A 16449-nucleotide genomic window follows, 5' to 3' on the forward strand; every position below is an offset into this window, starting at 1 on the left:
CGTATATGTACGTATATGTATGTATATATATATATGTATATGTACCGCACGTACACAAATGTATATGTAATTTATTTATTTATGTATGGATTATTATATTTGCTTATATTTATAACATTACATTATATATATAAATTATTCTAATCCAAAATGATAATAAAATAAAACTTTAAGCAAAGTAAATTTAAAAATAGTAAAAATATATCTCTAGTGCAATCTCGTACTAATATTATTAAATAAATGAATATCAAGTAACTTGCAAATACTGTATTATGTTTTTTTTATATTTTATGATTATAATTGTAATAAATGCAAATAGCAATATCTATAAAATTTAATTTTATACTTTTTTATTTTTAATTTAGTATTTCAACATTATTGGCATAATGTAAAAATAATGCACGCAACGCAATAAATAAAAGAATAATAAAGACCTAATAAACATAAAAAACAATTGACAATTGATAATGCGCAATAAAACAAACTACGCACTTAATTATTTTTTACTACTTTGTAAAAGTACTTTAAATTATTGTTATTGATTTTTTTTTTATAAAATGAGCTTCGTAATTTAAGAACCATATTTTCTGTATGTTCCGTACCATAACAACATTAAATAACTAAGTATTACATTCAATAAATGGTTGCTATATGTTAACAAAAGCTAGTACCTACCTAGTTTAAACTTTCATTTATATATTTTAGTCTCACAATTTAAATGAAATTCCATCTATATTACGAATTTATAAATACATTCTTTCATTATAATGTTTTGCCGCGTTGCAATAAAATCTATAAGTCCTATCATACATACCTTATTGTTTTCGTCACAATATACCACGAGATTGAAATGGTCACTACTTTCCTTTACCTTTTTATTTTTATTTTTTAACACGCCTTTCACCTTTATCCTCGTCGCCACTTGTAATGTTTGTAAAAACCTCGAGGGCTATTTAACATGCACTGGCTCACCACTACACCAGCTCCGAGCAGGGCTGCACGTCCGATCCGTATCTCGTACGTCACCAGACTGACTTTGACAGCTACCCTCTCTACTGGCATACGTGAGACAATGTTCATACATATCTATTTAATAGATACATACACTACAGAGGGGATATTAATAAATGAAATATTCTACCCAACTTTACTTCGGAAGTTGATGTTATGTATTAATTTATCTTTCCTTATTTTACATTTTAATGTTTTCGTAAAAACTTTTTGCAAGTGAATTTTCGTTTCTCAGCAAATAAAAAATGTGTATATCAATTGTATTAGAATAGTGTAATTGATAAAATATGAATGTTTATAATATAGACTCTACAACTTAATTTTCCTAATTCCTAATTGTAGTGTTATTGCGGACCACCATTGGTTCCCGGACCGTTGGTTCAGAAACTCTGACACAAATAAATTTTGATGTGTTCATAAAATAGTACAAGTTGAGCTCGCACACGGAGGATATTTTACCAAATAATGTTTATTTGTTTTATTGTTCTTTTTTTAGTATTTGTAATTGATGGGTTAGGGCCAAACTAACACTCGATTACTATTATGTATAAAGATTTTATTTCTTTTAATGGAAATACATTTCAACAACATCTGACAGTTTTGACAAGTAACAAGAAACAGATTAAAAATTGTGCAGTTTATACACGTAAATTCCTAACAGTAATCATAGCAGCCGTAAAATTTATGAAATTTTGCCATCGTGAAATTTTGAACTGTCTACCTATCAGAGGTCAATAGATAAAGTGAATAACGTCGAAAAATGCTGTTTCTGGTATGACGACCCCCATTAATTTTCAAATATTTTAAGATTTCGTTGTTATAGTGCCCAACTTTATAGATGCTCTGTAAATTTTGATTGGTATTCACTATGTAGTTGAACTTAGAATTATTAGTGATGTTAAATTTAATGACATTGACTTAAATTATGTCATTTTATTTTTGACGATTTCTGTATGATATATATTTGACTTTGCCATGTAGACTGTAGACCGTAGAGTACTTAATTAAGGATGTAATAATGAACAACGTACATAAATGTTGTACGTCCAATGTGGTAGAACATAAGGTACTTGTTATAAATTTAAGATCCTTGTATTTTAAATACAATGTTCTTGCAAATAAATTTGATTTGATTTGAATTTTGTTTGATTGATGATGCATTTGATTGAAAAGTTTCATGTACCTATCTGTCTATCACAGCCCTGTGATAGATGGATTGACGGACGGACAGCGGAGGCTTAGTAATAGAGTTTTTACCCTTTGGGTACGGAACCCTAAAAATTTCACCTGTCGACGCAATTGTTGTGATGTACGAGTAGTTGTAATACGTATGAATACGCGATTACTGTCAATGTGTATGACACTTCCCATCGCCCATGGCCTGTTTCCAATGTCAACTCCCTAGGGTGATACATATGGATCCTTAAGTGATTGTAACGGACGGACAATTTAAATAATAATGCGATTGTTTACGCTTGAGCGAGAGTTGAAAGCGGGGGAAAATCTGGTACATTGCTTTTAAGTACACTTCTATACACATTCGTTTAAATTTACTTTCCATTTCCGTTTCCACATTTTTATAATGTGTATCATCCATCCATCCATCCATCAGCCTTTACTGGTCCACTGCTGGACATAGGCCTCCCCTAGTCTGCGCCACTCCGACCGGTCTTGGGCCGTCTGCATCCAGCGGTTACCCGCCGTCCGCTTCAGGTCGTCAGTCCACCTGGTCGGGGGGCGTCCTGTACTCCTTTTGCCGAGACGTGGTCTCCATTCGAGGACCTTCCGACCCCACCGGTTATCGGTCCTACGAACTATGTGGCCAGCCCATTGCCACTTCAGCTTGCTTATTTTGAGAGCTATGTCGGTAACTTTCGTTCGCCTACGGATTTCCTCGTTGCGAATTCTGTCGCGTAGGGAAATACCGAGCATAGCTCTCTCCATAGCTCGCTGAGCGACTTTGAGTCTTCGTATAAGGCTCACAGTGAAAGACCACGTCTCGGCACCGTACGTCATCACTGGCAACACACACTGCTCGAACATCTTCGACTTCAGGCTCTGAGGTATCTTGGATGAGAAGATGTCACGCAATTTCCCGAACGCTGCCCAACCGAGTCGGATTCTACGAGTGACCTCTTTCTCGAAGTTGGACTTACCCATCTGGATTATCTGTCCCAGGTAAACGTATTCGTCAACAACTTCGAGTGTGACGCCATCTACAACGACCGGTATGGGTGTGACATGGACGTTAGACATGATCTTCGTCTTGTCCATGTTCATCTTAAGACCTACCCGTTGAGAGGCGCCACAGAGGTCATTGAGCATGGTATTGAGGTCCTCCAGCGACTCCGCCATGGTGACGATATCGTCTGCGAATCGAAGGTGAGTGATATATTCGCCATCGATGTTGATGCCGAATCCTTTCCACTCCATCAGTTTGAACACGTCCTCCAGTGCAGCGGTAAACAGTTTTGGAGACAATACGTCACCCTGTCTCACACCTCGCTGCACTTGGATGGGGTTCGTACTTCTGTCGTGTAATCGGATCGTCATTGAGGCTGCCTTATACATACACTTCAACACTTCGATGTATCGATAGTCGATCTGGCACCTCTGGAGTGACTCCAATACCGCCCACGTCTCGATAGAATCGAAGGCTTTCTCATAGTCCACATAAGCCACGCACAACGGCAGGTTGTACTCCTCGGACTTCTGTACCACCTGCCGCAGCGTGTGTATGTGGTCCATGGTGCTAAAGCCTTTTCGAAAGCCGGCTTGTTCGGGAGGCTGGAAGTCGTCGAGCCTGCGAGCTATTCGATTGTAGATGACCCTCGAGAACACTTTGTAGACATGGCTCAAAAGCGCAATGGGCCTGTAGTTCTTCAACAAAGACGTATCGCCTTTTTTGAAGAACAGTACCACCACGCTTTTGCTCCACGCCTCCGGTGCTATACCCTGGCTAATGACGGAATCGAATAGCTGTTGGAGTGCTATTAGAATCGGTTTGCCACCTGCTTTTAGCAGTTCCGTTGTTATTCCGTCTTCGCCAGGTGCTCGGTTGTTTTTGAGCTGTTTGAGGGCCATTCTTATCTCGTAAAGGCTGACGCCCGGGATATCTTCGGTATAGTGCCGGGTTAGCGTGGCTCGCTTGTCAAAGACAGGTCGTAGAGGCGCACGCGAAGTGGTATATAACTGTCCGTAGAACTTCTCAATTTCTCTCAGAACTTCAGGCCTCGTGGCAACTGTGGTGCCGGCATCCGTCCTCAGCTGCGTCAGCAAGCTTTGCCCAACACGCAGATCCCTTGCGAAGACTTTGGAGCCTTTATTCCGCTCAATGCACTCTTTAATGCGAATAGCATTAGAGAGGCGCAAGTCGTGTCGCATTCTATTAAAGATCTGTGCGTTGAGCCGCCTGTACTTAGACAGTGAAGCCGGAGACTGCACACACATTGCCCGCCGCTCTGCCATAAGTCCGAGTGTATGGGCTGAGAGCCTTTGAGTTGTTCTTTTGGAGGCGGTCTGGTAGTACTTCGACCCCACCTCACGGACAGTTTCTACCAACTTGGTGTTGATATCGTCAACATCTACGCAATGTTCTAGGCATCGCAGACGATTATCGAGCTCGAGTCGAAAGTCTTCAGAGCCCTGGACCTGGCAAGGTGTTGGACGAAGTATCGACTTCATAAGGCGGGACCGTTCCAGCTTGACTTGGATATTTAACGTGCCTCTAACCATCCGGTGATCGCTTCCGGTTTTAAGCCTATTGATCACAGAGACATCGTTAAATATATGCCGTTTGTCCGCCAGTATGAAGTCAATCTCGTTTTTGGTAGTACCATCGGGACTCATCCAGGTCCACTTCCTCTGGGGCTTCTTCCTGAAAAAGGAGTTCATCATATAGAGTCCTTCCTTTTCCAAAAAGTTAGCCAGCAAGTGGCCTCGATGGTTCCGATGACCAAATCCAAAAGGCCCCACCTTCGACTCATCGCCATATTGGACACCTAGTTTTGCATTGAAGTCCCCCATCACAACCGTGAAGTACGATTTTGAGGTATGTATGGCTTTTGATATGTCCTCATACATAACCTCAACCTCGTCGTCGGAGTGTGTCGATGTCGGCGCATATACCTGTATGACCTTCAGCGAGTATCTTTTAGATACTCTGAGTATAAGGTATGCTACCCTTGGCGACACACTCTTGATCTCCACTATGTTGTTGACGAGGGACTTGTTGACGATAAACCCGACACCACCTTGGGACAGATGTTCGCCCTCCCGGTGATAGAGCAAGTTACCGGATTTTAGGATCGTCGAGTCCTCCCCCTGTCTTCGGACTTCCGACAACCCTATAATACTCCAGTTTAACTTGCCTATCTCTTCTTCCAGCTCATATATCTTCTCATCGTTCCTCAGAGTCCTGGTGTTATATGTTGCCAGGTGCAGCAGTCGTCGTTTATGGTAGCCCGATCTCTGCCGGAGATTCTTAGCACCCCCTGCCCCGCCGTAACCGTGACCGCTACCGTAGCCAGGAATAGCGGGCCTGCCGGGGACTGGGGGCCGGGGTTTTGTTGCAGCTGCCATTAGGGGGTTGTTGCCATAGTCACCGCGCTTGGCTGTGCGTGTTGGTGACCGCAGTATGGTGGTAAATTCACAGAGAGACGCTGCTGCCCATCTCCTGGTTTTGTCCCTTAGTCGACTCTTACGACATCCACGGGAAGAGAGGGAGTGGTGCTATTCGCAGCCGGCACCACACGGCACGGTAATGTGTATCAAACGATAGCATACAGTCCATTTAAGTGGCTTAAGTGTACATCTATAAACGTACTTTTTATTTTCGTTTCGAAAGGTTATGTTTTACGCGCGTATTTTGTATGTTTGTCTTTCTTTATTTGGTCGGATCTAACTAACGGCTGGATGAAAGTCGACAGTTAAGGTGTCATTATATTCGTCTCAATGACCCGATTGTCCTTAGATAGGTGTAAGAAAAAAAAATGGCGGATTTTTGGCGCGAAATACTAACACATTTTAAAAAAAACTTAACCGAACATAACGGGTATCAAATGAAAGTAAATTTAACGGAGATTATAAAAACATATTTGTATATATATAGAACAACAAGGTGACTGACTGACTGACTGATTAACTAAACGACTTTTTCATTTTTCAGAAACCAACGTACAGCCAAAACCACTTAAATTAGAGTTCTGAAATTTTGCACGAATGGGTTCGCTGGTAAATACGTACTAAGAAAGGCCTTTTGGAAATTCTATCCCTAAGGGTAAAATAGCGGATGACAGTATTTTTGAAATCCTTTAATTTTGAAGCAACTTCTATAAAATTTAGTATTTCGCTTTCTGGATAGGAACAAGGACATACCTATTTATCCCCTTCCGATAAATCTACCCCGTAGAGAGTAAAATAAGGGTTAAAAGTTTATTTGAACCACCGTCAATTTTGAAGCAAACACTATGAAACTTTGTATCTGGCTTGTTGCATAAAAATAGTAAAATTCTACCCCTAACGAGGTAAAATAATGAGTGCAACTTTGAATTACTGAAATTGTATATTCTATAGAGCGTGACAGTTAACCAAACCTTTCGAGTAGTGTATCAAAATAAAGGAACTTATCCATACATTATATATACATATATATAACATGTTGAGATGACTGTTTGACTGAATGAGTAAGTTGCTGTGCCAGAGATCAACATAAAAGGAAACCGCTGAACTTTACAGTGCTGGAGTTTTACACATATATTCTTTATATAACGTAAATGGGCACAACGAGGATAAAATAGGATAATATTGTTTCAACATCGTTTGTTTCTGAAGCAGATGAAACAGCTGAACAGATGAACAGCAGCTATGAAACTGTGTATTTGGCTTTCTGGATAAAAATAATGAAACGCCTATTTCACTGTTTTTGGAAATTCTACTTCAGCCTTTTTAGTGCAGTCGGGTTTTTTGATTTTTTAAATTAAATTACTTGTTTATAATGCAACCTAGCATGCAAACCTGATAGTAAAAGACTACTGCAGCCTATGGACATCTGTGATGAACCTCAAGTAAGATTAGATGCCTACCCAAAAGTTTATACTGCGTTGCTACCTCAGAGGACTAAGATGGTACGACTCGGATAACTATGTGACCCGTACCCTTGAAAGCTGATCATAGCATCATTAAACACTGCTGTTGTGAGGCAGAAATAGGCGTGGCGTTGGTGCTACGAAAGTCGATCCATAAAGGGTTCAACCAGCTTCAAAGTTCACCTGAAACATTGTTTTGAACATATTAACAGATAAGTCGTAACATAACATGTTAATGTGTCTGATCTTATGCATTTGAAATTTGAGATCTGCAAATGGATACAAATTTATGAAAAATACTGGATTGTGTATGGAAAATCTACAAAAATGGAGGTTTTAACTACCATCATGGACATGGAATAATTACAATATATCCGATAATTTCGGATAGTTGAGTTATTAAAGTACATATAATACAAATATTCTTCTTAGTCGAATCCTCATGACTGAGGGTCGTGACCATCAAGAACAGCCTTGTCTACGATAGTCTTCCAAGTATTGCAATTCTGTGCAATGTGTATGGAAATAATACAAATAGGTAATGTTTTAATTTTATTTATAGAAAGGAATAAGTAGGTACAGTAAAACTTTGTCATGACGTATTTCTGAAATGCTCTAAATTATTCGAAACTTTTGTATCTGTACCCTTACCATGAGTTTTTACGTTTTGGCAAATATGACTGTTTTGGTATTTGTTTACGTATTGGCCCATACTATTTCCAAATTCCGACACAATCCGCTAGGGGCGCTGATTGGAAATTGTATGGGCTGATATAAAAACTCCTGGTAAGGGTACTGGTTCGGATAGACTCTCGAATTTTTTTTAAGTTCTGCAGTCTTTCAACTCAAGTAGAAAAATATGATGATGTCAGTGATTCAAATTTAGCAGTAAAAATTGGAATACGTCCGGTTAAAGAATTTAAAAATTACGTATAGGTAATTAAAAGTATTTTTTTATATGTGTAGTATAATTTTCAGAATACGCTTTGAAACGTAATCGAAAATGCTGTCTGTGTTAATATTAAAGTAAATAAATCTAAATGCAATATTTTTTATAATATCGGAGTACAAATGAAGCATGCAGTCCACATGATGGTAAGTGGCTACTGCCACCCGTGGCCATCTGTAATCAATCCCAGATAGGATTAGATCCTACCTGAGGTCGGCTGCAGATGCACCACTACCTCAAGGATTAAGCTGGACCGCTTCGGAAAAATATATACCTTACCACACTTTCAAACTAGAACACAGCAGCGTTAAGCACTGCAGTTGCTAGGTAGAAATAGGTGCGGCGTTGGTGCCGCCGGAGTCGAACCACATAGGGTTCTGCCACCTTCAGCCTATACGGTATACGGTATTATAGTGTGCCTGCTACAACTATTGAAAATTGAATCCAATAGTGAACTTGAGAACTCATAACATGTACATATGTATTTCTGTTACATCCCGAATATATGTAGTTTAAAAGCTCTGCATGTAATGAATCTCTTTGGTTAAATACAGGGTTAAAATTAATTCCAGTCTATTAAATTCCAGAGTTATTAAAATACTATCCGAATCGTAATTATGTGTATGTGTTGCGCTCAAAGGAGCTTGTACGTACAACTTGTTTACGCAGAATCGTGTTTCCACTGCAGAGCGACGGCACTGGCTACGTAGCCAACGGATTTCTGTCAAAATGAGTGGGAGCTAACGTTTTCTGACCAAATATTGTCTGGTTTTCTTAATTTCTAAGTTTCTGCCTAGCTATTATTAATAGCTTATGAAATTATTAATAACGATGCGTCTGTAAGAAAAATAAAATTAATTTATTTTAAAAAAAGTTTTTACAAACAAGCTTTTTGTAACTTGGGTTTGTTTTCTTCTTAGCAAACTCATTCGTTGACTGTGACTGTGATTCATCTGGGGGCGAGTGACTGCCATACTAAATTTAAAACGTTCTTACTAGTCATCCAAATAAAATGTGTGTACAAAATTTCACCTCAATCGGGTGGAACTTCAAGTTGCAAATTTAGCCTTCTCATGCATATGTATACGAACTAACAAAACAAGTAAACATGTATCTTAAATAGAGCCAGTAAACTTCATTGTGGTTGGTCCTTGTTTGTAGATAATAAAACGCATTTTGATTTTACGACAGTATAATAATAATAGTTCTCCGAGGTAGCCACGGCTGGTACTGGCTACGTCGCCATGATATCCCTGCGAGGCGCAGCATAACTGTGTGGAACATTTCTCTTTTAGTTAGTTATCTAACGTTATGAAATATGTTTTGTTTGTTTTTATGCAGGTGTAGGTACATTACTTATAGTTATTACAGGGAAATATTATAGTTGAGTACAGCGCTTCGTTTACTTCTGACTCTAGAACTTTTTCTATTAACTATTAGATTCATACAGGGATATTAGAAATTGCTTAAACGTTGAAGGAAAATATCCTGAGGAAACCTGCATAATTGAGGAATCTAAAAAAACGTTTTCAATGGTATGTGAAGTCTACCAATTCGCACTTGGCCAGCGCGGTGGACTATGGCCTAATCCCTCTCATTTTGTAAACTATCCGATAGTTCAGTTATTAAAGTACAGGGAATACAAATAGATAATGTTTTAATTTTATTTATAGAAAGGAGTAAGTAGGTACAGTAAAACTTGTCATTATGTATCTCTGAAATGCTCTAAATTATTCGAAACTTTTGTATCTGGTTCGGATAGAGTTTCGAATATTTTTTCGAATATCCGATTGCTACGATTACGGTTGCCGATCTCCATAATATCATCATGCTGCTTTCCAACTGCTGGGCACGGGTCTCCTCTCAAAATATACTTTTCCGAAGCGTTCCAGCTTAATTTTTAGAGGTAGCGTTGCATATGTAGCTGACCTCAGGTAGGAATCTAATCCTATCTGGGATTGATTACAGAGGTCCACGGGCGGCAGTAGTCACCATCAGGTGGACTGCATGCTTTATTTAATTTTCTACTCCGATATTATAAAAAATATTGCATTAAGATTTATTTACTTTAATATTAACACGGACAGCAGTTTCGATTACGTTTCAAAGCGTATTACGAAAATTATACTACACATATAAAAAATACTTTTAATTACCTATACGTAATTTTTAAATTCTTTAAAGCGGAGGTATTCAAAAATACTGCTAAATTTGAATCACTGATATCATCTTATTTTTCTACTTGTATTGAAAGACCGCACAACTTCCCGGTCTCATTTTTAGGGTTCCGCACCCAAAGGGTAAAAACGGAACCCTATTACTACGACTTCGCTGTCTATCCGTCTGTCCGTTTGTCCGTCTGTCACAGGGCCATATCTCCGGAACCGTAACAGATAGACACCGTAATAGATAGACACATACTAAAAATAAAATAAAGGTGAATATTAAAGGGGAATCTTCATACAACAATCCAGAATTTTTCAACATTTTTCGATTAACTGTTAAACCGTTAATTTTCTCGTTCTTCGTTAGTCTTCTACTAGGAAGACGGTTGAAATTTTTGCAATCCGTTTACTACTATAACTGGTATAATAACAAATACAAATTCTGAAACATAAAACAAATTATAATATAGTTAATTTTATTATATGTTGTTTACGTATCATTCATCATCACCCTAACGCTATCTATTTTTTTGGGGTCTATGGGGCAAATAATACTTATGTATTTTTGAAAATTTACATATCATTTATCATGACCCAACATCATCTATTGTTGTGCCATATAACTAAGTATTGTTGAAAATATTAAAATTAATAAAAATAAGTAAAAAAGAATGAACATTTGGTGGTACGGAAGCCTCCACGTGCGAGTTTGACTCGTACTGGGCGAATTATTTAAAATATTTATAGTCCCACATTTCATTTTACGTCATGAATATTATTTTCGCTATGGAACAGCAATTATTTGCATAAGTCGACACTCGACAGATTTCCGAAAATTCATTGCTTTTCGAAGCTAAATAAGCGCTCATTCACACAGGGCCTTCAACCGTATTCGTTTGCTTGCCAGAGGCGACTACCAACCCAGTGTAAACATTCGTTTCACATCTGAATTCGCAGTATAAAGTCGACTGTCAACTATTGACGCATCAGGGTTCAGCGTCGGTCAACCGAGCTTCCATGTAGGCAGTCAACAGCGCTCGTGGAAAGGCCAGCTTCCGAGAAGGCCGCAATCGAGCTCTCATGGGTAGTAGAAGCGACTGATCAAAGTCATTGGGAAAATTCGCTCGTCGTAATGTAAATAGATTGATTGAAGGTGGCAGAACCCTTTGTGGTTCGCCACACCTATTTCTGCCTAACAGCAGCAGTTTTAGGCGCTACTGTGTTCCGGTTTGAAGGGTGTGGTAAGGGAGACAGACTTTTTCAAGGCGTTCCAGCTTAGTCCTCAGGGGAAGCGGCGCATCTGTGGCCGACCTCAAGTAGGAATATCTAACACTATCTGGGGTTCATTACAAATGTTCATGGGCGGCAGTAGCCACTTACCATCAGGTGGACTGCATGGTCGTCTGCTACTTCTATATTATAAAAAAAAGATGATATTGGCCTTTGGCAGAGGAAGTAGTTTGCCGCAGGAGAAAGACTACACAGTGTTAATGAGCCCTGAGGTACGAGTGTAAATATGTAGTACATTTAGAGGTTGTCCTCAACCCATTACGGAAGCACTGATGGGCACAGGTTTTCTCTCCGAATAAGAAGGATTGGGCCCTAGTCCACGGCACTCACCAAGTGCGTTTTAGAAGACTTTACATACCTTTAAAGCATATGATAATTAATAACTTTAAAACTGAGAGGTTTCGCCTGGGCTTCGAAGCTCGGACCTCTCGGTCTAGAGGTCGAGTTTCAATCACGATTGCGCTTTTTTGCGCTTGCATTTACAAGTATGTTTAACACTGTTATGTCTTGATTTGGATGAAATTAAAAGGAAGATATACGTATCGGAAGCTGTCAAATTTAGTTCTTAGGGATAACAACGTGTTTGTGGCTGATCTCAGGTAGGATTCCAATATAGTACCAAATAGACGCTCTTATCTCGCATTCACCAGCTTACGTCCCTATGACCGTTATTGGTACCTAATATATCATCCAGTAGTTCACAAGTCCACAGAATTTGCGAAGCGTCACTCATACTGTCATTACGGCGAGCGACGTGGACAGAGCTGTTCGGAGCTCACTGTACAAACTCTATCAAACCGTATTCAAGTATTGGCTCTGTCCGTTTCAGATGCAATTAAACGAAACAAATATGCGGAAAAAACTAAGTTAGCATGCATATAATGATTAGTATAGAGTGATAGGTAACGTTATAATATATATAATAAAAATTGCAATTTATTTATATGTTTACATTTACACATTTAGTTATTCCTGATTTAAAGTTTTAAGTAACACCAAAAGTACAACAAGCCTTGAAAGTAAGACAAGTAATAAATGTACCTTTTTGCTCACACGAGAATTGGTTTTTTAATTCAAATTAAATAAAATAATGAAAAAACAAATAAAATAATTTGCAAATCAAATTTAATAATGAGAAAAATATAGGGTAACATTAAAGTGCACGGAAAAAAGAAGAAGTTTTTGAGAGCAACGAGCAATCAGTTTGTTGGATGAGGCGGGCAAGCTATTCGAGAGGATCATTTCTTCTCGAATTAGCCAGTACTTAGCGTACCATGGCCCGGACCTTTCCGACAACCAGTTCGGTTTTCGGCAGCGGCGTTCAACAGTGGACGCCATCCTTAGAGTCCGAATGCTCTCATAGCAGGCCATGTCCCAGGGTAGAGTAGTCTTGGCAGTAAGCCTTGACATTGTCAACGCTTTTAACTCTCTGCCCTGGAGAGCGATCATGAAGGGCCTGTCTGTCCACCAAGTGCCTTCCTATATACAGGAAGTTTTGAAGGCCTACTTGTCGGACAGGTGTACCCGCTTCCCAGGTCGCTATGGGAGCGTTCGCGAGAGGAACGTCATGCGCGGGGTGCCACAAGGTTCGATACTGGGCCCACTACTGTGGAATATCGCATATGACGCGGAGCTGAGAACGATGCTCCCACCAGGAGTGAACATCGTCTGCTACGCCGATGACAGCCTCGTTCTCACTGAAGGGGTGTGTTTTACGAGAAAGGTTCGGCTAGCAGAGCTCGGGGTGGCACGCGCCGTAGCGAAGATTCGCGGGTTGGGCCTACAGATAGCGCCCCAGAAAACCGAGGCGATATGGTTCCACGGCCGTAAGCCGAGAGTCCAGCCAGTGCGTGTCGGTGAAGCGGACGTCCGGATAGGCAGGTTCATGAAGTACCTTGGCCTAACACTGGACAGCCGACGAGCACTTCGACCGTCTCGTCCGTCGAATTCATAAGGTAGCGGGTGCTATGCATAGACTGCTGCCAAATCTCGGGGGACCAAGGGAAGAAGTCCGCCGCCTCTACGCGGGTGTGATACGCTCGATTGCGCTCTGCGGTGCGCCGGTGTGGTCGGACAAGTATTCTGCCAGCCGGCGTCGTGCGGAAGCTGAACTCCGCGCAACGTACGATCGCAATCAGAGTCGCCCGTGGATATCGTACCATATCGTATGAGGCGGCGACAGTCCTCGGGCGGTTTCCGCCCCTGGACATTCTCGCGGATATGGACGCACGGGTCTTGTATAAGATCCGCGTCCACCGTCAGGGGACTGAACCCTTCGACGAAAAAACGATCGGAGCGCTTCGGAGGAGAGTCACATAGCGCGCTCTAAGGTGCTGGCGTGAACGGCTCCAGGAGCCTCGGAACATACGCAGGGTGGTTGACGCTATCCTACCGAACTTTCGGGCCTGGCTGAAGAGCAGGGGTAGAGTGACCTACCGCCTTACTCAGATACTCTCCGGACATGGCTGTTTCGGTGAGTATCTGAATAGGATAAAAAGACGGCCCAGTGCCAACACTGTGGGCACGACGAGGACTCCGCACAGCACACGCTGCAGTACTGCCTAGCGTGGGAGTCGCAGCGGCGGATCCTTGTCGAAAAAGTGGGACCGGATCTTTCCCGTCGGCCATCGTTGGGGCGATGGATCAGTGCAGCGAAGCCTGGAACGGCATGATCACCTTCTGCGACGTGGTCATGTCTGCGAAGGAAGACGCCGAACGAGCAAGGGAGCGCGCTGAACTCGCTCGGAGGAGGAGTCGCCGCGGCCGTAGTTAAGGGCCCCCGGCGCGGCTTCCCTGTAGTTCCGGGACCAGAATAGGGCTATGATACCCCCTGCCTGTCGTAAGAGGCGACTAAAAAGGGCTTCCGGGGTTGCATGCAGCAAGAGTGGGAGCTCGAACCACCCGGTAATCGATCCCGGGAAGGGCAGCGGTATGTGTGGTCGCATACCGTCGTGTACAACAGACGGTGTGGCGAGCGGCAAGCTCACATGGGTGGAGCCCGACGGGGCAACGCGCTAAGAGGACTCCAGTTGCGTTCTTCTGGAGATCCCGGAGTCCTTTATGCAGCGTTGAGGACGGCCACCGGGGGGGTTTTAGTGCAGTAAATATAGTAAATAAAAAAAATAATAAAATATAGTAAATAACAAGTAATTAATTTAAAAAATCAAAAACCCGACTGCACCATAAGGCTGAAGTAGAATTTCCAAAAGCAGTGAAATAGGCATTTCATTATATTTATCCAGAATACCAAATACAAAGTTTCATAGTAGCTGTCTGCTTCAAAAACAAAAGATGTTCAAACAATATTATCCTATTTTATCCTCGTAGTGCTCAATTAAGTTAAAATCAGCGGTTTCCCTTTGCGTTGATCTCTGGCACAGCAACTCACTCATTTAGTCAGACAGTCATCTCGATGTGTATATAGGAGTATATATGTACTAGCTGACCCGGCAAACGTTGTGTTGCCATATAATAAAAATGTTAAGGGTGAACAATCCTTATCACTTAGGGGTAAAAAAAAATAGATAGTGGCCGATTCTCAGACCTACTCAATATGTATATAAAATTTGGTGAAAATCGGTGAAGCCGTTTCGGAGGAGTACGGTAACTAACATGAGAATTTTATATATAAGATATATTATATATTGTATGTGTAATTTCCTCTTAATTTCCTTTCTTTTAACACCCTACTCGATAGGTTTGGTTACCTTTTTTTAAAACGTGTTACTATTTCGCGAAAAAATCCACCATTTACGGTCTATAAATATATAAATTCAGTAAATCAACGTTTCGGTCATTATTTTACCTCGTTAGAGGTAGTATTTCATTATTTTTATCCAACAAGCCTGATACAAAATTTCATAGTGTTTGCTTCAAAATTGACGATTGTTCAAATGAACTTTTAACCCTTATTTTACCCTCTACGAGGTTGATTTTTCGGAGGGGGATAAATAATTGCGTCCTCGTTCTTATCCAGAAAGCCAAATACAAAATTTTATAGTAGTTGCTTCAAAATTAAAGGATTTAACAAAAACTGTTTTCCCCTATTTTACCCTCTTAAGGGTAGAATTTCCAAAAGGCCTTTCTTAGTACTTATTCACGCTATATAGAGAACCTATGTGCAAAATTTCAGAACTGTAAGGTCCTTGGTTGAGGCTGTACGTTGATTTCTGAAAAATGAAAAAGTCATTTAGTTAGTCAGTCAGTCAGTCACCTTGCTGTTTTAGATATATACAAATATGTTTTTATAATCTCCATTTAATTTCCTTTCATTTGGTACCCCACTCGATAGGTTCGGTTGACTTATTTTTTTAAATGTGTTACTATTTCGCGCCAAAAATACGCCATTTTGATTTTTTTTTTACTAACACCTATCTAAGGACACTCGGGTCATTGAGACTAATATAATGACATCTTAACTGTTGAAATTCATCCAGCCGTTTGTTAGATTGGATCAAATAAAGAAAGACAAACATACAAGATACGCGCGAAAAACATAACCCTTCCTTGGCAGTCGGGTAAAAATAAAACCGGAATAATAAAATATAGTAAATAAAAATAAAACTGACACTCATTGATATGTTTTTTCTATGCTGACACCGGATTTCATCCTGACTTTTGCAGTTTGCTTTGCCGTCTTACGAATTTTCGATCAGGCCGCGTGTCCTGGCGCGAGTTTAACAATTTTCACCAATCACAATAAGTGCACAACGCTAGCGCTATAGAAGTTTCCACTTCAAAATGCCAGGTACTAGTATGACTAAAGTAGACAAGTAGCTAATATTTTGTAGTTGGTGAATCAAAGTAATTGTCACGTATAATTTCTAATTCTAAATAGTTTGCAATTCACAGATAGTCATTGATGACTGATATATTCAAAAATAGACTGAATTCGTCAATCATCTCACATGTCGACATATCGAGAGCTGGCAAGATGCACGGATCTGCC

General features: G+C 40.3%; 2 protein-coding genes across 2 annotated transcripts in view; both read right to left on the minus strand.

The window, feature by feature from the left end:
* The window catches only part of LOC140743594 (V-type proton ATPase 116 kDa subunit a 1), a 52899-nt gene extending 42280 nt beyond the window's left edge, over positions 1 to 10619 (minus strand). The window contains exon 1 of the mRNA XM_073075003.1: positions 10610 to 10619. The gene's annotated coding sequence lies outside the window, so the exon portion shown is untranslated. The remainder of the gene's footprint in view (positions 1 to 10609) is intronic.
* Positions 4905 to 5592, minus strand: LOC140743793 (uncharacterized). The gene is made up of 3 exons (XM_073075380.1): positions 5382 to 5592; positions 5098 to 5264; positions 4905 to 5012 (listed from the first exon to the last, which is right to left on the minus strand). Exons 1-3 carry the CDS (start codon positions 5590 to 5592, stop codon positions 4905 to 4907), a joined length of 486 nt encoding a protein of 161 aa, XP_072931481.1.
* Positions 10620 to 16449: the final 5830 nt, after the last annotated feature.

Source organism: Epargyreus clarus, unplaced genomic scaffold (genome assembly GCF_041222505.1).
Source record: "Epargyreus clarus isolate Ecla_fem2 unplaced genomic scaffold, WU_Ecla_fem_2.2 ptg000007l, whole genome shotgun sequence".
Lineage (NCBI taxonomy): Eukaryota > Metazoa > Arthropoda > Insecta > Lepidoptera > Hesperiidae > Epargyreus > Epargyreus clarus.

What these genes read in the sequence shown, in the direction of transcription:
- LOC140743793 (XM_073075380.1), bottom strand. Translation starts at nt 5,592, where the DNA reads ATGGCAGCTGCAACAAAACCCCGGCCCCCAGTCCCCGGCAGGCCCGCT. An exon ending in TGAGCTGGAAGAAGAGATAG is followed by an intron (nt 5,265 to 5,381) that starts GCAAGTTAAACT and finishes ATCTGTCCCAAG; the next exon opens with GTGGTGTCGGGTTTATCGTC. An exon ending in ACTCCGACGACGAGGTTGAG is followed by an intron (nt 5,013 to 5,097) that starts GTTATGTATGAG and finishes ATGCAAAACTAG; the next exon opens with GTGTCCAATATGGCGATGAG.